This window comes from Cuculus canorus, chromosome Z (assembly GCF_017976375.1).
Source record: "Cuculus canorus isolate bCucCan1 chromosome Z, bCucCan1.pri, whole genome shotgun sequence".
Lineage (NCBI taxonomy): Eukaryota > Metazoa > Chordata > Aves > Cuculiformes > Cuculidae > Cuculus > Cuculus canorus.
In genome coordinates this window covers 13897579-13921936 of record NC_071441.1, presented here as the reverse complement: position 1 = coordinate 13921936, position 24358 = coordinate 13897579, and the positions used below count along the sequence as shown (strand labels likewise).

Sequence of the window (24358 nt, the reverse complement as noted above, 5' to 3'; positions counted from 1 at the left end):
CTTCTTTTGGAAAGATCTTTTTGCAGCCAACGCTTCAGCATAATTCAAAGGTGAATGAGCACCAAATTGGGAAACATTACCATGGGCTAACCTCTTAGGTACCAAAGAGTTTGGAAAAGACTTTGTTCCATTTTGTGAGGATATTCTGTAACCACTGTGCTTCTCCTGTGCCCTTCTTGGAAACACCTAACAACTGCCCTGCTGGAGACAAGATCTTGCAAGACACTCTGCCTCTCCAAACACGGACACCAGTGCCCACTGTGTCTTTCATGGAGCGTTTGAGGGACCTGGTCTTACACACAGCAAATAATCCTTCCTATGCAGGTCTTTCCACGTCCTTTTTCCCATCCATAAATGCAGAAGTTCATCATTCTGCAGTACAAATCTGCTTAACTCTAGATCCCGTGCTAATGAAGGTGTTATCCCAATTCCTTTTATTTTCTTGCTGCTGGTCCAGCCCAAGGCACACAGCGCAATAAATACAAAGTTTCAGGCCAGGGGCTTGGCATGTGTTTAACAAAAGGGCTGATCTTACAGATCATAAAAGCTAGCTATATTAACATAGCCTGAAAAACAAATTGTTCTGAAAAGGCATTGTTCTATCACTTGTTACAAACCATACTCTCCAGAAAAACAAAAGCATGCTTACAACAGCTTCCCTTCTTAGTAAATCTGAACTGCATCAGTGAGATGACAGATCTGTGGAAACCCCTTAATGACTTACTTTTGCAGAGATGCTTGGTAAAAGCAAACAGGAAAACATAATATTTTTTGTTGTTGTTCAGATACCCAGCTCTATATTGGACTGATGTAATTATATACATGGAAAAATAGTAATAATTTCAAAAAAGCTGAAAAAAAGATTACTTCCTAACATCTATAGGAAATAATACAGTATTACCAGCCATCACAAGCTTAGAATTGAAAGCTTTTAGAAATGACATAATAGAAAAGCCAAGAATAAATATAAGCAAATACCTCTTCTTTTTTCTTCAGCGTAGACTCTAACTCCTGTATTGTCTGGTTTAATTCTGTTTTATGTGTGTGGACTGCGTTGGCTTGACTGCTCACACACTCTAGCTCAGTCACCTGTTGAAATAAGTAGAAGCAACACATACAGAATTAATTTCAACAAATTCAAGGTACTATTACCTCTGAACATCCATAGCTGCATTTGATATATGCCTGTAGTTAAGGCTAACTTACACTGATTAAAATAGTGAAGGTGGTCTTATGAAGTTAACAAAAAATTCCTTTCTGAATTGTTCAGCATAAAATGGTTGCTATGACTTCTTGGAAACAATAAATTTAAAACATTGCTGAAAAGAACATTAATTAAACTTTATAATTACTAATTATTGAAAGTTTTATGAAAGAGGCTGAATTACCATTTCCGAAACAGTAATGGCTAGACAATTAAACACAGATCTGTCTGTCTAACTAACCTCTCCATCTGACACTTTTTAATGTTGCACCATCTACATCAACTAAGCCGCAATGCTCACCCACTTCCTAGCAAGCTAATTAAGATTTCACAGCCTCAATTTCTGACTCTGCATCAACAGTGTAATAGTAGACACTCAGTCACCAATGTACGGCTACCAACTTCTTACTTCCTTTAGTTCCAGATCTCACCTCTCAGTCACAAAGCCAACAGCTAATTGCACAATTCAGATTTGCACAGTTCCTCTTTATTAGCAGAAAACAAACACTCTCCATCTGCCCTTGGATATCTGGCTGTGGAATGTCCTTTTATTTTATTTTTCAACTGAAGATATTTTAATATCCTGCTGCTCACACATAAAGAGTTGACAAAAAATAGCTCCTGAACCAACAAAATAATATCCATGCATCTACAGTATATGCAGAAAAGTCTTAGTTAATATATCTCTCAAATCATAGATCAAAATACCGGAGAACTCTCTCAGTGCATTTCTGTGTGGATGTGTTCATTAAAACCTCTTTTTTAGTAACAAATTGCTAAAATATTAAAATTACTATTAAAAACCGAATAACTTACTTTTTTTCACAGAAGATATGAACCTGTCAATCTTAGCATACAGTCCTCAACAAAGCTGCACAACCTACCTAGAGTAACTAACAATTCTGGCCCAACAACTCCTCTGAACAAAGTGCTATCCAATTCTACAATGAAACCTTTAGGTGTCCATTTAACTTTCTTGGAGAAGTTGCCTTCAGACAAAGAGAAGGCATTCTCCAGGGCAATTTTATTTCTTGAACATCTCAAGGAATCAAGGTTGGTGCTCTCCAGCACCAATGTAGTCTAGGTAGTGATGCTCTGCATTGGCAGTAATTTCAGACTACATGTAGGCTTAAAAGGTAGAATACTGAGTGCAGAGAGAAGTCAAAAGAAAGCCAAGATGAAACAGAAGAAAATGGAAGTCTCTGCCATCTTATTTCTGTATCAAAGGTCATGAACTTCCCCTCTGTAACAGCTGCGATGATCTTGTTTCTTCTACTGGAAAATCATGATTAGACATTTTTGCATATCAGCTTTATAAATTAAGAGAACTGACATTACAGGAAATTCTTGGTAGGGTCAAGGGGAATGAGGGATAAGGATATAGCCTGGTAACACAAAACCCCACCTCCAACCCAAAGAACTATCTTATTTGCTGGAATTGTTCCAAAAGAAATATCAGTGTTCATGGCAAAAAATAATAGCAGTTTGTTGCATTTTATATGCTTCTGAGCACAACTGAAGTGTGAGATAATTTTTTCAATTTGCTCCTTCTACACAAAAATATACCTATTTAGATACCCTGCAACTGCCATCAGTTGTGACTCTTACAGTATTCACCACTACAATTACACAAACACAAACAAGCAGAATTGGAAACCAACAACTGGGATAGACCTAGATCTACACAACGCCTGAATTCACATCTAGGTACAGCAAGAATCACTGAGGTACTGAGTGATTTATGCTGGAAGTGGCTCCTGGTGGTCATCCAGTCAAGGCCTCCTGCTCAAAACAGGGCTAATACTGAAGTCACATTTGATTGCTCAGGGTCTTGCCCCGTCAAGAACCCTTCACTATCTACCAGTGCTGCCACAGTTTGATGCAGGTTCATATATTTATGACATTGCAGGTTTACGCAGAGCTGTACCTCATTCCTAGGTATTGCTGCAACAGTTAATGTCACTCCATCACCCACCTTCACCGCTTCTTATGCTTAACTTCTGAAACATTTCCAAGCTTTTCTGCGGAACTGAGTCTTGAATTGGAGGTGGAAGCCTCTGTGAACCCAGGGCTAGGGTTGTTAAGGGCACCCAGGGTCAGGCCCCCTCCCACCCACTGTGAAAGACTGTAACTTTTTATGGTAATCTCCAAGAAGGTCAATTTGCCTTGTAAAGCTGTTGCATTCAGCAAATACTCTTTTATTCAAACTGTTAGAGTGTCAATTGGAGAGACAGAATAAAGCCTAGTTCCCATACCACCTCCTTCCTAGTACTCAGTGCCATGGAAGCAAGTAAGCAGAGGTGTCTCACCCTGTGACTAAGGAAGTGTTTCAACCCCCACTGCTCTCCACATGGTTTTCCTCTGGGCTGGTACACACAGAAAGGACGCGTGCTTGGATTAGAAGGAGGCTGGTGGATTGAACTGCAGCAGATGAAAGATTACTGCTCTTGGCTGTGCCTATTGTCACTGGCTGAAAATGGCTTACGCAACAACCCTGCCAGCTGCATGGCTCACACGAATGCTCGCTACTACACTCTGGTCTATACTAATTCAAGACACCTATTGAGACTGCTTAGGCAAACAGAGCTAATTTTGCAGGCAGTGCTCTCTCAAAACCCTTGACAACAGAGGCAACTGCTCTCAGAAGGGTAATTAATTACTAACACTAAAAGGGCTGTGATGTCTTAAGCTTCTCCAGCTTTTCTCTGTGCAAACATATATCTCTTACTGCTTATGCAAGAAAATAATACACTGTTCAACTGTTTTGTTAACTGTTTGTTGAAAAATCAGTAAGCTGGAAAAAAAGTAGATCAACTTAAATAATGGGGTAAATTTAATTGCAGTCTTATTTCACAGAATCACAGAATCACTAGGTTGGAAAAGACCTCCAGGATCATCAAGTCCAATCATTCCTATCAACCACTAAACCACGTCCCCGAGCATCTCATCCACACGTCTTTTAAATCCCTTCAGGGATGGTAATTCCACCACCTCCCTGGGCAGCCTCTGCCAGTGCCCAATGACCCCTTCTGTGAAAATTTTTTTCTGATGTCCAGGCTGAACCTCCCCTGGCGCAGCTTGAGGCCATTCCCCCTTGTCCTGTCCCCTGTCATAGAATCATAGAATCACCAGGTTGGAAAGGACCCACTGGATCATCGAGTCCAACCATTCCTAACACTCCCTTAAACCACGTCCCTAAGCACTTCATCCACCCGTTCCTTAAACACCTCCAGGGAAGGTGACTCAACCACCTCCCTGGGCAGCCTCTGCCAGTGCCCAATGACTCTGTGAAGAATTTTTTTCTGATATCCAACCTGAACCTCCCCTGGCAGAGCTTCAGGCCATTGCCCCTTGTCCTGTCCCCTGTCACTTGGGAGAAGAGGCCAGCTCCCTCCTCTCCATAACCTCTTTTCAGGTAATTGTAGAGAGCAATAAGGTCTCCCCTCAGCCTCCTCTGCTCCAGGCTAAACAACCCCAGTTCCCCCAGATGCTCCTCATAAGACCTGTTCTCCAGCCCCCTCATCAGCTTCGTTGCGCTTCTCTGGGCACCCTCCAGAGCCTCAACATCCTTCTTGTGGTGAGGGGCCCAGAACTGAACACAGTATTCAAGGTGTGGTCTCACCAGTGCCGAGAACAGAGGGAGAATAACCTCCCTGGATCTGCTGGTCACACCATTTCTGATACCAGCCAAGATGCCATTGGCCTTCTTGGCCACCTGGGCACACTGCTGGCTCATGTTCATTCAGCTGTCAACCAACACCCCCAGGTCCTTCTCCTCTGTACAGCTCTCCAGCCACTGTTCCCCCAGTCTGTAGCGCTGCATAGGGTTGTTGTGCCCCAAGTGGAGGACCCGGCATTTGGCCTTGTTGAACCTCATGCCAATGGCCTCAGCCCAGCGGTCCAGCCTGTTCAGATCCCTTTGCAGAACCTCCCTACCCTCCAGTAGATCCACACTTCCTCCCAGCTTAGTGTCATCCGTAAACTTGCTGAGGGTGCACTCAAAGCCTTCATCCAGGCCATTGATAAAGACATTGAACAGAGCTGGACCCAGTACCAAGCCCTGAGGAACCCCACTTGTGACTGGCCTCCAGCTGGAGTTAACTCCATTTACCACCACTCTCTGGGCTCGGCCATCCAACCAGTTTCCAAACCAGGAGACTGTGTGCCCATCCAGGCCACTGTCACCTGGGAGAAGAGGCCAGCTCCCTCCTCTCCACAACCTCCTTTCAGGTAGTTGTAGAGAGCAATAAGGTCTCCCCTCAGCCTCCTCTTCTCCAGGCTAAACAACCCCAGCTCTCTCAGCTGCTCCTCATAAGACTTGTTCTCCAGCCCCCTCACCAGCTTTGTTGCTCTTCTCTGGACACCCTCCAGAGCCTCAACATCCTTCTTGTGGTGAGGGGTCCAGAACTGAACGCAGTACTCAAGGTGTGCTCTCACCAGTGCTGAGTACACCTGAGTACAGGTGTGACCTGCTGGTCACGCTGTTTCTGATACAAGCCAAGATGCCATTGGCCTTCTTGGCCACCTGGGCACACTGCTGGCTGATGTTCAGTCAACTGTCAACCAACACCCCCAGGTCCTTCTACTCCAGGCAGCTTTCTAGCCAGACTTCTCCTAGTCTGTAGCACTGCACAGGGATGTTGTGCCCCAAGTGCAGGACCCGGCATTTGGCCTTGTTAAACCTTGTGCCATTGCTCTCAGCCCAGCGGTTCAGCCTGCTCAGATCCCTTTGCAGAGCCTCCCTACCCTCCAGCAGATCCACCCAGCTTAGTGTCATCCACAAACTTACTTCGGGTACATTCAATCACTTCATTCAGGTTATTGACAAAGAGATTGAACAGGACTGGACCCAGCACTGAGCCCTGGGGGATACCACTTGTGACCGGCCTCCAGCTGGCGTTAACTCCATTTACCACCACTCTTTGGGTGGTGGTAAATGCCCATTCCTACAGTGATCTGAAATTAAAATGCCCATTCCTACAGTGATCTGAAAAGATGTCAAATATTTCACGATGTTACCTTCTTGAATGCACCTATAAAAGAGAAAACCATACTGCAACCCTTCAAAAAAAATCTGTGAAGATAGGCCGGAAAATGATGCAATATAGAGAATATGCAGAAAACAGAAGCAACAAAAGAGAAAGCTCTAGGCAAAATTCTGGATAGCATTTACTTGCTCTATTTCCCTGTTTCAAATTAAATTTATTTTTGTCATGACCAGGGGTCCAAAAATCATTAAAAAACAACTGTTTATGCATCATGCATAGAAGGGGGCATAAAAGGAAGATAAAATGCTTTAGTCTGATCCTCCCACACCTGTTTTCAGGGACATGTCCTCAGTCAGTGTTTCATGTTTAAGAGCAAGGTTCAATCAATCCTTCAAGCCTTTGCAGAGCAAAACCGAGCAGTCTACCTGTGATTAAGCCTTATTTAAAGCACAGAATTCAGACTGAAAGAACAGTCTTTGAACAATAACTGATTAAACAAGGTTCTTCTATTGTGCTATTGCAAGACTGTGCTGAAAAAAAGTCAGCACTGTGTCTTTGTATTTTAGACTTCAAAAGAAAAAAAATATTGTTCCTAGCCCCTGCTTCTTCATTTTGTGTTTATTATCCAGGTAAGTATTGCAGATAGGGAAAAAATTCTGAAAAGGTTTTTATTGACTCTTTAATGAGCTAATGCTTCTAGTGTACAGCTGGCATTATATGTAACGGCATACCAGTGAGAAATGCATCACCTGAAATAAAACAGCAAGGCAACTTGTTCTGTTAGAGCCTAGGCCTTCTCAGCAGAGGCCTTTCTAGAGTTTTCTGGTAATTCTAATCTAGAGTCAACTGTCTATAAATAGAGGAGAATGCCAGGCAGAAGTTTCCATTGCAGCAGGCAGCCAGCACATGCTGGGATGCTGGAAAGACTGGAGGAGTGAGGCTTTGAGGCACAAAACACAACAAGAAGTAACAGCCTTGATGTGAGCTTACGACAGTGACTGCCCAAAGCTTCAGAAGACTAAAAAATATCTCAAAGAAAACAGATCAAATGAAATTACAAAGAAACCAAGAGAGGAGACTGCAGTAAATTCCCACACAGATTAACTACTTTACAAGTAAAGACTTCAGTTAGACAGAGGCAAAGTAGTGGAATGACAGAATATTTCAAGTGGTCATTTTCCGCAGGCAATTACTGATTCAATGTATCTGCACTATGTTCTCTGCAGGTTGATAAATTTTTCTAAAACACCTCAGATAAATTTGTACACTTCTGATCCCAAACAAAAGTTTTTATTCAACATAATAAATTCAGTGTCAACAGATCATGAAATTCCTTCTAAACTTCATATACAAATTACCTCAACTGCTACAGAAATGCAAAGAAAGACAGATTAGAACATATTTTCACTGTAGCCATAGCCTGTTTTATATACCTGACAACATGAAGGTGTTGTTATCTCAAGGTACTTTTATCTCTCCTGTTTACAACATATTGCAGTACCCAAGGTCTACTAGCCCAGGCTACAGTGCACATATGCAAGACTGGATTTAACTATTAATTATGCATTTTTGCTGGTTGAGTTACATCCCTAAATGGATCATAACTGTGACTGTGACAATACTATTCCATTAATAATTCAGGAAAACTCTCCTACAAAGAAAAAAGAGCCTTTCACTTTCCACAAGAAGACAAATGATGTTGCATGGCTCAGCAAAACTAGGAATAACTGCATAAAGTTTTAACATGGTTTACACAAAAGCTTCTCAGTTCTTCATGGTGGACAGTAAGATGCAAGACAGCGTGCAACAAGCTGATCATAAACTAATTCCAGTATAACTTCTAATAATAAAAAATTCTGGAAAGATTTTTGGTGCTAAGAAATGTGAAAATGCAGAAAACAAGAAAAATTGCTTTCCAGGGTTGCTGCTGAAAGAACAAAAAGCGCACCATAGTAGTATTCATATACATCACTCCTGACAGCAAATTAATTATTGTAGTTTTCCAACATCTACCCATAAATAAAACGATAACCTGGGGGCAGGAGGGAGTTCTGTGCATTACCAACAATATATTACTTTTTTCAACAGAGAAAACAATTAAAGATTTTGCTGAAAAGGACACATTTTTCTCTGTGGGCACTGATGCCTCAAGCCATGGAAATATCAAAATGTTTTCCAGTTATTCATTCCTACAGAGATGAAAGAGGAATAATCCATCATCTGCTTGATTTTTGTGAAGAAAGTAATGAAACCACAGTAGGAATAATTCAAAATATAAGAAGTTTACTAAAATCAATGCTTTTAGCTTCAGTCATGCACTATTATTTGCAACTGATGATGTTAATACTTACTTTAGGAGACATCCCTTTCTCTGCAATCTAATTATCAAATACTTTTCCCAGCTATCTGTCCAGCTCGTGAAGTATACGGAATAGCAAATACCATACAGATACATCATCCTTTAATTCTGAGGACTTACATCCAGTAGTTTACTCGTTCTCCAGTGGAGTTTTGGAATTATACCATACATTTTATTCTATAAAACTTTGACTATAGAAAAAAATTGTGGCATTCCTCCACAAAGTATGCTTTTCATAACTTGCAGATAAATGGATTTTAGTAAGTTTCTCAGTTTTTTTCTTTAGAAAGATGAAGATGGGGATGAAGAAACCCTTCTGGGATTGCCTTCAGTTCACTGTACTTTAAAAAAAGCTGAATTCACATTTTGATTTCTGGAACAGAATCACAGAATGGTTTAGGTGGGAAAAGACCTTTAAGGTCATTGAGTCCAACCATTGATCCAGCCCTGCTAAATCTGCCACTTACCCTGATTAACATGCTCAGTCTGAAAAAAGACTGTCTTTTTAGTAAACTGCAATTATTAACCAACAGTTGATCCTCGATAAAGGCTAGAGGTAGATTATTTGTATTAGGAATCACATGTGGAAAGGGAGCTGAGAGTTCATACTGGTTTTCCAAAATCCTGTCCTAGGACATGCTCTCATATTCTAAAGTCAAAACTGACAACACACACCATTTAAAAATAATACGAAACTTATGACAGCTGAAATGGATGATGAAGGAGCAAAAATGTACATTTGAGAAAAAAAAAGCGTTTCCTCTGAAATAAAATGCTTGTATTTTTCCTTTGGTATCCCCTAAAGCAAAGAAGGTGGTCAGCCTCTGCAACAGTTTGTCACAGATTTTGAAAATATTACTCTGGATTTTTTTTTATTAGAAACAAGTTCTACTACAAGATGGAAATGGACCTTAGGTAGATAATTACAGCCTGCTCTGAAACAAAATCTCTTTCTTAAGGCAAGATTGTAATTTCAAAACCGAAAGTCACTATATTCCCATGTCTTCTAAAAACTCAACTAACACAGTTAGAACAACTAGCCTTTGAACATCTTACTGTCATAGAAAACCCTAATACTCCCAGAACATCCCTCTAGAACATTTGGTCAATAGTTAACATTATAATCTCACTTGGGCAAAAACTGCCCTCTTTTTTTGCCTTCTCAGAAGTTGCTAGTGCAAAAAGAGTTTGCTTGTAATTCCAGATGAAAGGACTGCATAAATATATGAAATGAGTCGTCCACTTTCTGTGCACTCAGAACTGGTCCATCTGTGCAGACCCCTCTTTCAAATAAATGCACATACAAATACTAACAAAATTATAATCCTATTGATCTGATTAAATAGCCTTCTTTCATATTTCCGCTTTTAGACAATGGCCTTCTTCAGCCACATAAAGCCAAACAGTTATTCACAGTAGTCCCACAGCGGTGCTAGTGAGACTTCTCAACAAGTATCAGGCCCACAATACGGGCTGCGATTCAGCAAGCAACTTCACCTCATCTGCATGTTCAAAATTTAGTTTTGGTTACTCAATTATTAATGCAGCTGGTGGTGGAAACGGGGAGGTGACTGTTAAAGGGTCTGCAAAGATTTTCTATAGATAATCTAAGCAGGTGGCTAATATAGTGTTCCATACTTCTTGTGGATTTTTAATAACAGCTTTTATTAATTGTTGTTTTCTTTATGTAGCACAGAAATAGCCCAGTAAAATGATCATGGTTTTATTTCTGTATGCTCATGCATTTTTTTTTTAACATGCACTTTAAAATCTCTTTTAACAGTAGGGAAATCAGGATCCATTATTTGTCAGTGGTTTTGATGATTCCATAAGATGTCCTCATATTTATTTCATTCATTGAATAAAAGAACCAGAGCATAATAGGCTAATTTTACCTTATTTCCTAGGAAATCCCAGTAAAATAACAAGCTAGAGTTCAAGACTTTATTTCTCTGTTCATTCAGGAATACCCAAGAGCTTGATCATTTCCCTTCATCTCTTCTTATCTTAGGTTTCTTTTACTGCAGATGAATTATCTTCAAGGACTGCAGCTCTTATTATTATGCACTGAAGCTATTACTCTGTGTTATTGCCCAGTGTCACAGGATGATTTACTTTAGCATTTAGCATGAAAGAAAAAAAAAATCACCATTTTCATTTTTAACATAACAAAGACAGAACTTTGGGTTACTTTCTATAATTCATATCATCATTCGGTCCTTTACTTTTTGTGGTATTAGGATTAAAGTTAGTATCAATGCTAGTCTATTTGTCTGAAGAAGCTCACCTCGGGTGTTTTCTTTCCAATACTGAGCTTTTCCAAATTCATGGATCCCTTTTGGCTTCAAAAAGCTATGCAAGGTGTGTAGGAGTGCTCCTCAACCTTGTTTAATGGGAAATTCCTGCTGTTAAGTCACTTCTGAGCAGATTAGAGAAGGATGAGAGCTCCAAGTTAAGCTCTTGACTGGGCATCACATTACTATCTCTTCGTATTTGAGAGGGAAAAATCCATAAACTTGTTTAGCAAACAAATGAAAAACGTAAAGTCTGACAAAACATCAAAATACAGTATTTCTGACTGAAGCTCACAATATATCAGAAAAGAGCACAAAACTTCAATTTATTTGGAACGTTGCACTCAGCCACACTGAATCTGTAGCCTCTTTCATCTCACTCTAGGAATTAAGGCAGCTAACAAATAGAAGAAGGAAGGTAAAGACCTCAGAGAAAGCAAGTGTAGGTTAATATGAAAAACTAAACCGATAGATGAGGAAATCTTATACTTAATCAGACATGGCAAATACTAAGTGAAATTAATTTTTTAAAATGATAACTTTTCCACACAAAACAACAACTATATTACAACTAAACATACAAATTAATATCCAAATTTTTCTTTCTCTTTGAAATCAGCTTTCCTGTGGCAGTGGATCTGACTTGCACATTCTTTTTGAAATAGGGCACTATTTCAATTTGAAAGACCAGTCTCCAGCACGCAAGTTAGAAGAGCCCTTGTATCACACTCTAGGGATAATAGATTGAGACCATTCATTTTTTTGTAACACGATGTTCCCACTTGTATCTAGAAAGTTCAATTTATTGGGTTAATCAAATCTACATCTTCATAAAAGCAATTCCAACAGAGGGCAGTATTCTTGATGAACTATCCTGTCGTAAACTACAGGCAGGCACAGAGAGACACAAGCACAGAGAATTCCTATATTCTGCATGAAATATCAGCAAGCCCTGAGACCACAGATTATAGAAACATCTAATAAAGGCATGTAAAAGGTGATCAAAAGAGCATAGTGTAGATGATCCTATGTTATAAGATTTTGCATTCCCTCAGAAATGCAATATATTTGCAGGAAATTTGCTGGGCAAAGGTTATGAAAAATCATCAAATACGAAGACCTAGTTACTACTTTTGTTAATTGTAGTACAAACGCAAAGTGACATGCCAAAACTTCATGGTCTATATTTCCCAAAAAAAAGATCTTAAATAAGATTTTACTAAGACTGATAGTAACATCAAGAAAAGAGATCCCATCTTGTTGGGTTAGGTCTCCCCACAACAAATGCAGCTGCTCTTGTTCTGTGATACTTCTCTTCTCTTTCTTGGGTAATGACCGTATTGTCTCAGCTTTGTAACAAATAAATTTTATTAGGAAGAATACTAACTCACTGTGTCCCTGTTTTAGCAATGAGTTCTTCACTGTAGAGCCTATCTGATGGCCAAATCCAGCTGAATGTCTGCAATACAGTAATTTCAATTCTGTCGCAATTTAAATAATTTAAATAATTTTATCAACAATTACTGTTGTCATCTATTCACAAATCTTGAGCACAGGTTCGAACTCCCACCCTTCCAAAGAAGCAGTTTAAATAAGATGACAAAGCGAAAGTCTCCCTCTGCACAAACACACACACGACAAGCCTGTGCCTGACTGGAAAATTTCTGAAGCAAAGCTGTCTTGTCAGCAACTGCCAATTTCTTGAACTGAAACCACTTTGCAATAAGTACCAGTTACACTTCATGCATTTTGTCTACCCAGCTATGGCACACACAGTTACAGTCCAAGAGAAACTGTCTTTCCTCCCTACCAAATAACTTGGCTGTGACTTCAGGATCCTTGCCGGCAAGTCAGCCTAGGTGTAGGGAAGCCCCAACAACCCACCATTTCCCCACATTTCTCAGCCTCAAGGGAATTCTTGCTACTCTTCTTCATCCCCAGGTTAGACGTAGCAGAATTTCTTCCTCCTCAGATGAATATAAGTCTTGTTCTTGGGACTATTAACGGCCTTCAGCTGGACAGGTCCAGACAGGTCTGAAAGGCCCTTCACAATCCGCAGGATCTGGCTAACTGCGTACGCCATATCTTATTTCATATAGGTGAGTATATGAAAATACACAAATAAAAATTATAATCCAACATCAAATTGTCATGTCTGCCATGTTTGCTATTTGACCTTTCCCTTCTTGTCAGCATATTCATACCTTTCTTCACACAAAAAAACAATGCTTTTATTCGATTTTGTTTTCTTAACTAAGTACATCTCCTTGATATTTTTCTAAGTTAACTGATACTAACAAAAGAAATACAACTTCATCAAAGATATCTTTCCTCCATATGTGTACTAATCTTGCCTTCACTTTGCACAAAAATATGTCCTAAGCTACGATGACAAAATCATATGGATAAAGGTGAAGAGATTACACAATATGTAAAGAGTTGAATGCGAGAAATGAAAATATTGTATACTTGTTTTTATAAAGCAGCCTTCAACCTCCCATGTTTTATTCCTGCCTCAAACACTGTCACTTTGTCCCTTACTGAGCTCTAATTTCTGGTTTGCCAAATGATCTCTGCAATAATTACTGTTAAGGGAATAGGACTAACCCCTTCCTGTACAAAAGCAGGAGCATATCCCTAACCACCTATAACAATCTCAAAACTATGTTCAGTTTTCTTTAGGTGCAAGAATGAGAGGAAGCTGTTCACTTTTGTTATACGTGGAACATACACACAACAGTGTTTCTTACAGATTTGATGCAAGTTTGCGTGGGCTTAAATACAAGACGGACTTAAGTGCAATGCTTTGGAGAAGGTCTGCAAACAGATGTAATGGCTTCAAATAAAAGAGTGAAAACGGGCAAATGTCATAAGGTTAGATAACCCTTCCTGCAACAACATCCTTCCCAGAAAAAGGAGTGCTACAAAGGAAAGAACTTCCCAATGGCAACATATGCTTTAAAATAATCATTGACTTCTGTCTCAAAGATCAACCTAAAGCCTCAAAGATAAACTTATTTGTTTTACTTGAAAATCTCAAGGGTCCTGGCTGTTTGCCTTCACTTACCCGCTTATGAAGGCGTTCTGCTTCCTCCTGATACGCAGCAAGTTGTTGTTTCCATTGTTTTACATTGGCAGTGGACTCCAGCAGGGCTGCTGTGAGCTTAGCATTATTACCCTTCAGCGTGGCCAGTTCTGCCTCCCAATGCTTGCTGATTGTCGAACTGCAGAGACAGAATGAAAACGGTCAGCACCCTCCTACTTTCCTCCCCACCTTTTTTTTCATAAAATATAATTTTTTTTTAATACCCAGGAAAAATAGAATTATGCAAAAATCCTATGACTACATATCCAAATGAGACTCCAAATGCTCAGATTATCAAAACTACAAATTCACTATATATATACATATATTTATATATCATTATTGGAAAACAACATCTACTCTCCCTGTTTCATAGGGTATTTTTTTAAATAAAAAGCTAAGGATTATGAAATCCACATCAGCTTCCCAAAAGCAACACTGTAAATCTAGAAAATATATATATGGTTAGTCACTATTTTAATATATACGTACTGAATCAAAGTGCTTTTTTGATCTACTACTATATGAATATATCATAGAAAAAGATTTGTCACCAACTTGAGTAAAGACAGTTAATGCAGGGCTTCAGAACTACAGCTTAGTGGTCTTAATGCTAATGCCCTATCCTTGAAATACATTTTTTAATTAAATACCATATTTAATTTCTATTTGCAAATGCAAAGATCTTGAATTTCAACATCATAATACTATTATAATATGCTCTTACACAGTAATATCATTAAAGATCAAGGAACACAGAGATTATATTGCTTTATTGCAAAGAGGAAGCCAGTGTTGGGGGTTTACTAAAGCAGCTCATGGAGGAACGATACTTGCTTACAGTTTAATCATCCTCTGAGCAAACACAAGACTTCAATTTTCACAGGTAATTAGTTTGCCATCACCCACAGACTCTATCTTTAAAATCAGTATGCAAGGAAAAGCATCTCAGACACATCAGGTGAATGTGTTAGTATGCAAATAGCTCATTAATGTTTACTTGCATAATGCTAACAGTATACGAGGTGCACACCTACATGGAAAGTACATACAGAAAATAGTTATTCTAATTGGCTTACTATTAAAGGCATCATTGAAAAACAAAGATCTGTAACTCTGACCAAAATGATTTTGTAGATAGGTTTGTGATTACTTATGGGGAAATACTGTAATCTTATTATTATCATAAACATATTTAATATGCTTAGTTTCATTCTAAATGGTTACTATTTGCATGTAAATTTATAGGTTTATGTGAACTTTGTACATATGAGCAGTGAAACATTCTGCCATCATTTTATCCACAGTTTCTTTCTTCCATTTCATCCATATGTGAAGCCCACCTAACCAAAGCATATTTCAAAAGCATTATGACTCCTACAAACGCTCCTTAGGTGTTCAAAATCAATCGGCTACCAAAGTACATTCATTATCAATTCAGATCACACCTACTATTTCACTAAAATTTGATCTCTGATTGGTCTTCCACAGTCCAGCATTTCCTTCCAAATATGCTGCTTCATCCCCTTGAACAGGAATGCAAGTTCCTTCCGAAGAGGAACACAGGTTCTTTCAAATTGCTCTAGCATTTCATGACCTATTCAACAATTTAGAAGTTCACCACTGGAAATTTTACATCTTAAATGACTGAACCAAAATAATGATATTGTTACTTCATCAGTGAACACTGACTCACATATAAAAAAATGGGAACAAACTTTCAACTTTCCCTGATCAGATTTACTTTTCACTTACAGCAGCACAGCAGATCAACAAATTCTGTAAAAAATACCCTAAAAAATCTAGTTCATTGTTGTATTTGTAGCTCCTCCTTGTTGTTCTGATCTGGCAAACAAATATCCACTCCAGCCGTTTCATGCAAGTGAGTAGCTCTGCTTGGTAGTAACAAATGGTGTGTGCATGACACATAACCAAGTATGCCTTACTACTCATCCTTTCTCACAGAAACACACATACAAGACTTGACACTGATGTAATGCAGCAGACTTAAAGTTTTGTATCTTGGACAGTTACACAACAAGAACTGTTTGACCACAAATATCCTAGTTTAATAAGCAAATAGGGAAGTAAATGGATTTTTTTCCAATGAAATCATTTGTATACCCACAATGATACCAGGTAAACTTCTAAGCCATGAAGAACCCAGAAGACAGACTCTCGGGTACTACTGAGGAATAATGCAAGAGGGATTTCTGGCATGTTTCACCTTCACTTTTGCCCAGTGTCCTTACTACATTGCCAAGAAAACAGCCAGGAGCTCTTAAGTTATTGCTTGTATACTGGAATGTCAGCATTAAATATGAAGCATGCATTTTCCATTACTGCTGTGGCTACACTGGTTCAAAAGCTGGAAGATTTCTTCGGAGCTGGATATTTTTTAATTGGTTGTTTTCAGTAGGAATGCACCAGTATTATTTCTTGATTGTACATTTTATCTACATAGTGGGCATGAACATATCTACCATAACACAGATGTTTTTTGTTTGTAGCATATAATGGTTTTTTCTACAAATAATTTCTACTGTATCTTCTACAGACTGTACTATGGCTCCATAAAATAGAAACATATTACTTAAATTATTCTAGTTTTGTATCCGATTACACACAATAATATCCCAACTATTTAGACTTACCCTGTTTCTTCTTACAAAACTCCACACTTTCCGACATAAATACAACCACTTGATGAATATCATACCACGAAATACAGAACAAAAAATGAAAATTTTTGCGAATCATAATGTGACTAAAATAGCACATATCCAATCCTGTAAGTGCTGTCTTACTTCTTTCAAATACTTTCTTGACAAACTAAAATCATTCCTCATATGTTCTGAAAATATTTGTGCTCTAGGACACACATGAAATACAAACACTTACTCAGTGCTTAAAGTGATCCAAACTGCATTGCAACATCTACCAGAACATCTTTCAATTTTGCACTGTGGTGCAAAGAGCAAAGCTGTGTATATGCACTGGAGGACACAGGCATAAACAGATATAAATATCTGCAGTCCATTGGTGCGATAATTCAGTCTGCATACATGTTTTGTTTTGTTTTGAAAGTCATCCAACCCCTTGCTGGCAGTGTTAAAATTTTACCAGTTATTTCTTCAGACCTGTCAGAATTAACATCATTGACTTCCTGACACATTCAAAGTTTCAAGATGGGCCTTCAAAAAAAGTGGCATCTGTAACAGTCCTGTTTCTTGCTTGTTTCTCAGTTTGAACAGCTCCACCAAACATTTAAAAATATCCTAACAGATAATAAAGCCTGGTCATTTCCATTGTGAAACTTCTGAACATCTGAAAATAAGAGAACAAGCTGTCTTGCATATCTCACTATTTAGTGCCAAACATAATAGAGAGAACGGATCTTTAACGGATAACTGCAAAATATGAGTTTTATTGGCTTAACTGAGAGTGTTATACAAAAAAAAGCCTTCATGTTAAGAGGCTTAGGTCTGATTGCACAGGAAATTATCTCTACAATGACAAGTGTTCACAGGATTCTAAGCACTTGTTAGTGAGCAAAAGGTCAAAACTCTCCCAAATCTCCTACTCTTGGTGACAGCCATGGTATCTGCTACACGTGTGACATCAAAGACGTCCACAGTCAGAACACAGAGCAGCACGGTGCCTTACTGCACAGGCAAAGAATTCAAAGTCAGATATTCAACAGCTACGGCATGCAGTAACTCAATCACAACGACAAAACACTCCTCAAACAACTGCTGGCTGCTATACAGCCAAATTGTGACAACCCCCTGAAAATAAAAGCAGGGGCCAATGACCTTCCATACTTTTAGCAATTCTGATCAACTAACATCTGGCCAATCTCCTTTCTCATTGGGGATTAGTTACAACCCCAGTAAGTCACCGAGGAATAGTTGCTGTCTGCCCATCTGTGACCTGAATAGAGGGCCAGAGGCTATAAATGCATGATTATCTTTCTCTGCAAAGTAGGTCACTTAAGAAAAATTAATCAGAAAAGCTCCAGTCACCACATTTAGCCAGTCAGAGAAGGCTTGCCAAGGCAGGGGGCGGGGAGCACATATTAATGAGTTGCATTCAGAATGAAGTTATTTTGAGAGATGTCTTCATGAAAGAAAGAAACAAAAGCAGTTCCAATCAAGAGACATTTTTTTGCTTTTTGAATCAGTATTGCTTATTCATTGTTTGCTGAGTTGTATGCAGTACCAACACTATAAAACATGGTTTAAGCTTCATTTCAGTTTATAGAAATAAAATGTGTGCAGAATTCTGTTTAATTAATATTTTATGGGTTTTAATATTGGATTCATTGTGTAAAGTGAATTTTAAAAACTCATTTCTTACTATAGCGTCGTCATGGTTTCAAAGAACTATAGATACTCAAACGGATGTAAATTCTTCAGATGTCATTATGATCTGCACTGCAGATGCATGGTGAGCAGTGCTGTCTTGGGATAGCAGAAATGAGGAATTTAGCCGAGTAGCGAATAGAGTACTTTCACTACAAAAATTTGGCAGCTGCTATGGTAACTAAATCCATAAGACTGAAAAAATATGAACAGAGCAGAGTCCTTGTAGCTGCTGCCCAGATTATACGTAGTGGCATGTGTTGGAAGCAGCCCAAGAGTCTGGTGGAGTGTGTATTACCAGTCAGTGGGAGAGGAAAGTCAACCAGCTGGTAACAAAGCATTAGCTGTGCTAGCAGCAAGGGGTAATCCTTTCCGACAGCCTTGTGGGTAAGCCTTACGGAGCAGCTCTTCACACTGAAGGAAGCAAAGGAAGATTGTGAATCATTTGATTCTGTTACAGTAGCATCTTGGTGTTCCCTTTAGTGAACTCAAGCAGTGTAGCTTCTTCTCTTTGGAATGTAAGACAAGGGTTTAGGGTTATGTAGAACTTCCTGGTGCATTTGGGAAGGAATTCTGCACAAGTTCCTTATGAAACTCTTCATCTGAAATAAACTTCAGATAGTGCTGAGGTCCCAGGCTGGAAGGGTGAGATCTCAGCAACAGGCTAGTCTTGCTATTGCCTACATCGGAATGATGTAACAGTCTTATTAAAAGGAAATGTTGACTCTGCTGGCAGAGATGATGAGTGCAGCATTCCTCAAGGTGTTCCTAAAAGCACACAAGAATCTCTTCTCATTCAAGCCTAGAATGAGATCTAAGCTCCTCACCTTGTAACCTGAATTACAAGACATTTAAACAGGCATTTCGGGAATGTCACCCTTTTACAGAGTTTCGAAAGGCATCTTCTGAGGCCATCTATTAAATATCTAAAATTACTTCATGATACTAAGGATATAAATATGATGGTTTTAGAGTCTGTCCTGCCACTAGTTCAAGGTACCATACCAAAGCAAAATTTGAAATAGAAAGTTGGTTTGGTTGTTTTTTTTTTTTTTTACTTTAAGTATACTTAATTAGGCGCCGTAGAACAAGGGGGAAGCTGAAGAAAGAGCAATGGAGCAAATCAGGTCCTATCCCACTATTCCAGAAAGAGGCGAGAAAGAAAATCTTTGAATTATGCTGCCATTTTAGTCTTCCTACAAAGCTGTCTGCTTGTACAGGCCCGGTAAAGAGCCACTCAAAAGACTTCAAATTTATGTGCATGAAGGACACATATATCTACAGTATAGTTAAATAATTAAAAAACAGCAAAAAAGGAGAAAGCTATGGTAAGAATTACAGCTTTTGTAAGAAGAAAACTTAAGAAACAAAACAAAATTGCCTCTTTACAGCTACTAGTTATTGTCTTATCTGTAGTTGTGATTAACTGGACATATACGAAAAGAAGTCTTATTTGATAAACTGGAATTTATTTAAAAAGGGTAAATCTTCTCAAAGTTATAATCAAGAGAAAATTACCAGCAAACTGCTTTGAGTCAAATATTTTGAGTGAGCCCAATGAAAAACTAATTAATATTCAAAGAGATCCTTATCCTTAATTAGAGCATTCAAAAGATTTTTTAGCAAAGAAGGATAGCTCCCCTGGGGAGAGAGGAAGGAACATTAACGGAGCATGAAAGACCTGCTCTTCCCTTTGGGATAAGGAATATGTACATGATCTCAATGGACTTACATCAGCACAAAACCAGGGAAACAGCTGTGAATCAGCTCTTTAGATTGGTTAAATGACAAATTCAATCACAGCAAAAAATCTGAAGAGTACCCTCGAAGCATATTGTACTTTAATTGAGGTAACTCATAACAGAGCCACACACACCTACTGGAAAGTGAGAAAGGAAGCTGAATGGCTGAAATCAGTATGTGAGAGCACGGCTTTTCTGAGAACTTATCATTTCCTACAAATGTTGAGGCTGGGATACATTCCAGGATATATTGTTTGAGAGGTTTTTGTACACCTCTTCACTCAACTCAAAAGTACAATATGTATGAACTCCCAATTTCTATGTCAGTGTAGAAGACAAAAACGCAGGAGTTTTTTCCCCACATTTGAGCAGAGAGGTGCTTATGGAGCTATTACAGATTTCTCTTTCAAGGTGTTTCATATATGATCTTCCACTTTCATTTAGCCTTCCAGTTTGATCACGTTCTTCGATCCTGAATTATACCAAATACCCTTGTAGCCCATGGACAGAAAATGAGTTGGTTTTCAGGTTCTGCTACAGGCAGTTCTGTTCTTAGGCATCTCTTGTGCTATGCCTTATCAGCTTACTGGGAAAGGGTCAATATCCTTGCAAACTTAATGGATGAAGCTGACCAAAGAGGCTGAGTAAGAGTACACTCTTTCTACTATATAGCAGACCACTATGCTATTCAGATTGGTGACTATACCCTATTTATATCCACCACCTAAGTCCACGTTCTGTATTTTGTAATACAGCCTTCACTCATCACAGGGCCCACAGAAACCACCACAACACAGACTACGTTTCAATATGGAAGCTTATCTAGATATTAAATTCATTTTAAGGAAGGAAAATCTCACAGAAATATTCTCTATGGTAACAAGTACAGTATTTCTGCACAAGACAAAAAAGTTGGAGAGAAAAATGCTCAAGTATGGTGGTGTTCACTGCTTTTGAAATACTAAGATCAATAGCAAGAAGAGCTTTTGAAAGGCACTCCATGGGATGCAAAAAAAATGGATATTAATATAAAATTAATGCTTCAGCTATGATTCTTATTAATCAAGGACTTGGATCCCAGTTCCGATCCAAGTTCAAGTGGGGACAAAAATAAGAGTCACTCACTACTCTCCACAAGAAACAATGATGTTTCCAAGCTTCTGCTAGTGTATTCTGGATGTGTTTACATAAGCGACATTTAAACCTCATTTCTCATTATACCGTTAAGAATGTTTTACGTATGTCTTTTGAACAGTGTGTCACAATGCAAAAAACCTGCATTTAACCTCATTCATCACAGTAGCACTAAGAAAATTCCTGCTTTCTCTGAAGAGGCTCAACTTGTATTTTTATTCCTTTAAAAAGATTTCATTTTCGTTTTAGTCATTTAAATTTATATAGTAGAGAGACACTAGGTTATGTCATGTAGGCCTCAGAGTGTAAACCAAAATCAGTAACTGTGCCTTATAACTTTTAGCTCTTTGCAAGAATGAGCATAGCTAATTCACTTCTAGCTTTTTTTACTAGCATTTAGCTAGCATTAAAACCTTGCAGACCTAATATTTATCACATACTCTGAAAGAAATAAAAAATTACCCTTGTCCCCTTACTGAAATTGCTTATCAATATCACCGCAACTATTTTATTCTCATGCCTGTAAGACCTTGCAGACCTAAAATTTTACCACACACTCCAAAAATTAAACAAAAATATGCCCTTGTTCTTCACTGCTTGTTGGTATCACTGGAAATAGCTTATTCTTGTGTCTGTAATGCATCTCATTTTTCACAACTGATACTTGATAAGATTTTTTTGTGCAATGAACACTAAGTACAATTTCTCCTCATTGCTATGGTGTCGAAAACTTCAAGTATTCCAACAAAATTATATTTTCAAAAGCAAGCTAAGTTACTTTAAAACTGATGCAACATTTCTTAAAATTACTCACTATTTGGGTGCAAAGAAAGTGAAAATGACTTGGGCTCCTGTGGCACTTAATATTTTTAGGAAAGCAATTAGATGAAGTGGTTACTGGCAACTCAGATACCACGACACAGTGACCTTGATACTAAAATGCTCTGAATTATGAACACTTTCATTATGGAACTCATTTGAACACACAAGAATTTAAAGCTTTAACTGTAAACTCACATTTTGCTTTAGTGCAGACCAATTTTGCTGAGGCTCCTGGCTAGACAAAATCCGATGTTTCTTTCAAAAATTCTACCATTAACAACAATTCAGTGCGTGCGCTGAACCAATCTGCACTGCCATCAGTGTTAACAGAGAGAAGGGAGTATTCAACTGCCCTACACTTCTCTCAAATGAGCTCTCATTTATTGAGTGTGATTCTGATTTTGACAATTTGACAGAGCTGTGGTCTCAATTACACCTCAGTGGGTTTGAGAGAATTCACCACAAAAATGTTATGGTAGTTAAGGACAAAGAGCAACCCTTACCGGTGACCATACCTCTGCCACTAGGTTATACAGGGCCAGAAAGCCCTGAGCTTCTGGTGGTCATACGGGCCGGGGAGTTATCACACTCTGCAAACTGCCCTGGTCCATGTCAGCGGGGCAGACAGATCCCACACGCAGTTTGCACACAGTCAGGTTTAGCACCCTTCCATTTATGAAGTCTTTAAAGCCTTTATGTGATCTGCAACTTCTCCAAGCCCATCTGAAACACTTCTGGGCACACAATGCATATCCATGCTTTTGTGCAAGAATACCACTCCAGTGGGTGGCAATGCAGCCCTCAAATCATTGCAGGTATGTGGAACCAGAAAAGGACCCTGTGCAAAACAGTAACTGTGTCTTACAGCTGTGAGGACACTGCACAGGCACAGAAGAGATCCAGCATCATTGTGTAATGTAGAAATGGTTCAGCCCACAGCACTCAGTGCCAAGGTCTATTTTATTTAGACATAAAGATGGGGCCCATGAGGCTTTTGAGGCTACAGGTTGATTCCGTGGAGCTCAGCAGACACTCTCAGCTTCCAACAAAAGAGTGAAGACAGTACGAGCTATGTTCTGAGCAACAGCAGCCACACACAGAGCAGTGTGTGTGGCTAAAGGGACCTCTCCCAATCCTGTAAATCTGACATACACCACATCCAAGGAGTGGAGATCCTCAGCATCAGTCTCTGCTTGTATATCTAGGGCCTGTCACAGCTTTAACAAGGGCAGCGTGTTGCGCCTCTGCTGAAGACAACAGCTGTTACAAGTGGCGGAATGTTAAAAGATTTGCAAGTGCCTATTTTAGATCTTAGCTGAATCTTCTGTTAGTGATACTACTGGATAGCCCGGCCTCTAAGACTCCTGGTTCTTGTCTTACTTCCACCGCAAGCACTGAACTCAGCAGAACAGTTATTACAGCTGCAGGGCCTCACAACTCCACTACCGCCAAGAGAAAGACATGCTATAGAATGACCTACAGAAACACGTGTGATTAGGCAGTTGCATACAGATTGTGAATTATGTCTATTTGTCCTCCATACAGCTAATGCATTAGGTTATCTTACAAAATCAAATACTAACTACTGGTGCAATTAATTTTTTGCATAACAATTGCCACTTTGCTTATCCCAGTAAACATGACATGCATTAATCACACAGTGCAGGAGATGATCTATCAGTTTACATGCTGATGACAAAATAATTTTATTCCATTAAGGGAACACAGGCTATGTGAGAGCATGGCAAATTTAATTAAGCTTCATTTATCTCCTGTGATAGCCATACAATTACTTAAGAGTCTGTAGCCTATATAAAGACCAAACTAAACCATCTGTGGAGCTGCCAGAAGTACTCTGAAGAACAAGCAATAAGTCACAGGAACTAGATGATCACAGTTAAACATTTATTGACTGTATAGGCTTGAATAAAACAGCTTCCTAGTGAGTTGCAACACTTATAAATGGATACTGTCACTCACGGTTTTTTTTCCGTCCCAGCTTTTAAGAGAATGGAAGTACGAAATTTGCCTTGTTTAAAACCAAACCTGAATTCACGAGAAGACTATATTTCTTGCACTATGTTGATCTTAAGAGTCAAATTTATGAAAAAAGAGACTAAATGGATGAAAAAAAGATTGATTCTAATATACGAGAATTCTCTGATATTGACACTTTTTCTATGAACTACAGGTTAACACTCAGAGAAAGCAGTCCATATACAAGTTTCTCTTTCTCCCTTATTGTAAAATATCCCAGTTTTTAAGAAAAAAACCTAACATGGCACTTTCCTTAATTCTCCAGTAGTCGCTAGTTCTTATTTACCCAGCCTAGACTAAGTGGTCTTAAGTTCCCTTCCGCTTCTTTT

The 24358-nt window shown here is 38.8% G+C and overlaps 1 protein-coding gene across 2 annotated transcripts in view; it reads right to left on the bottom strand.

Moving 5' to 3' along the window:
• Window positions 1-24358, bottom strand: part of HOMER1 (homer scaffold protein 1) — a 92177-nt gene that overhangs the window by 9994 nt on the left and 57825 nt on the right. For both annotated transcript variants that reach the window (XM_054054884.1, XM_054054885.1), the window contains exons 6-7: window positions 13913-14069; window positions 979-1089 (exon numbers count right to left, since the gene is read on the bottom strand). In XM_054054884.1, coding sequence (XP_053910859.1) covers window positions 979-1089; window positions 13913-14069 — 268 coding nt within the window. The remainder of the gene's footprint in view (window positions 1-978; window positions 1090-13912; window positions 14070-24358) is intronic.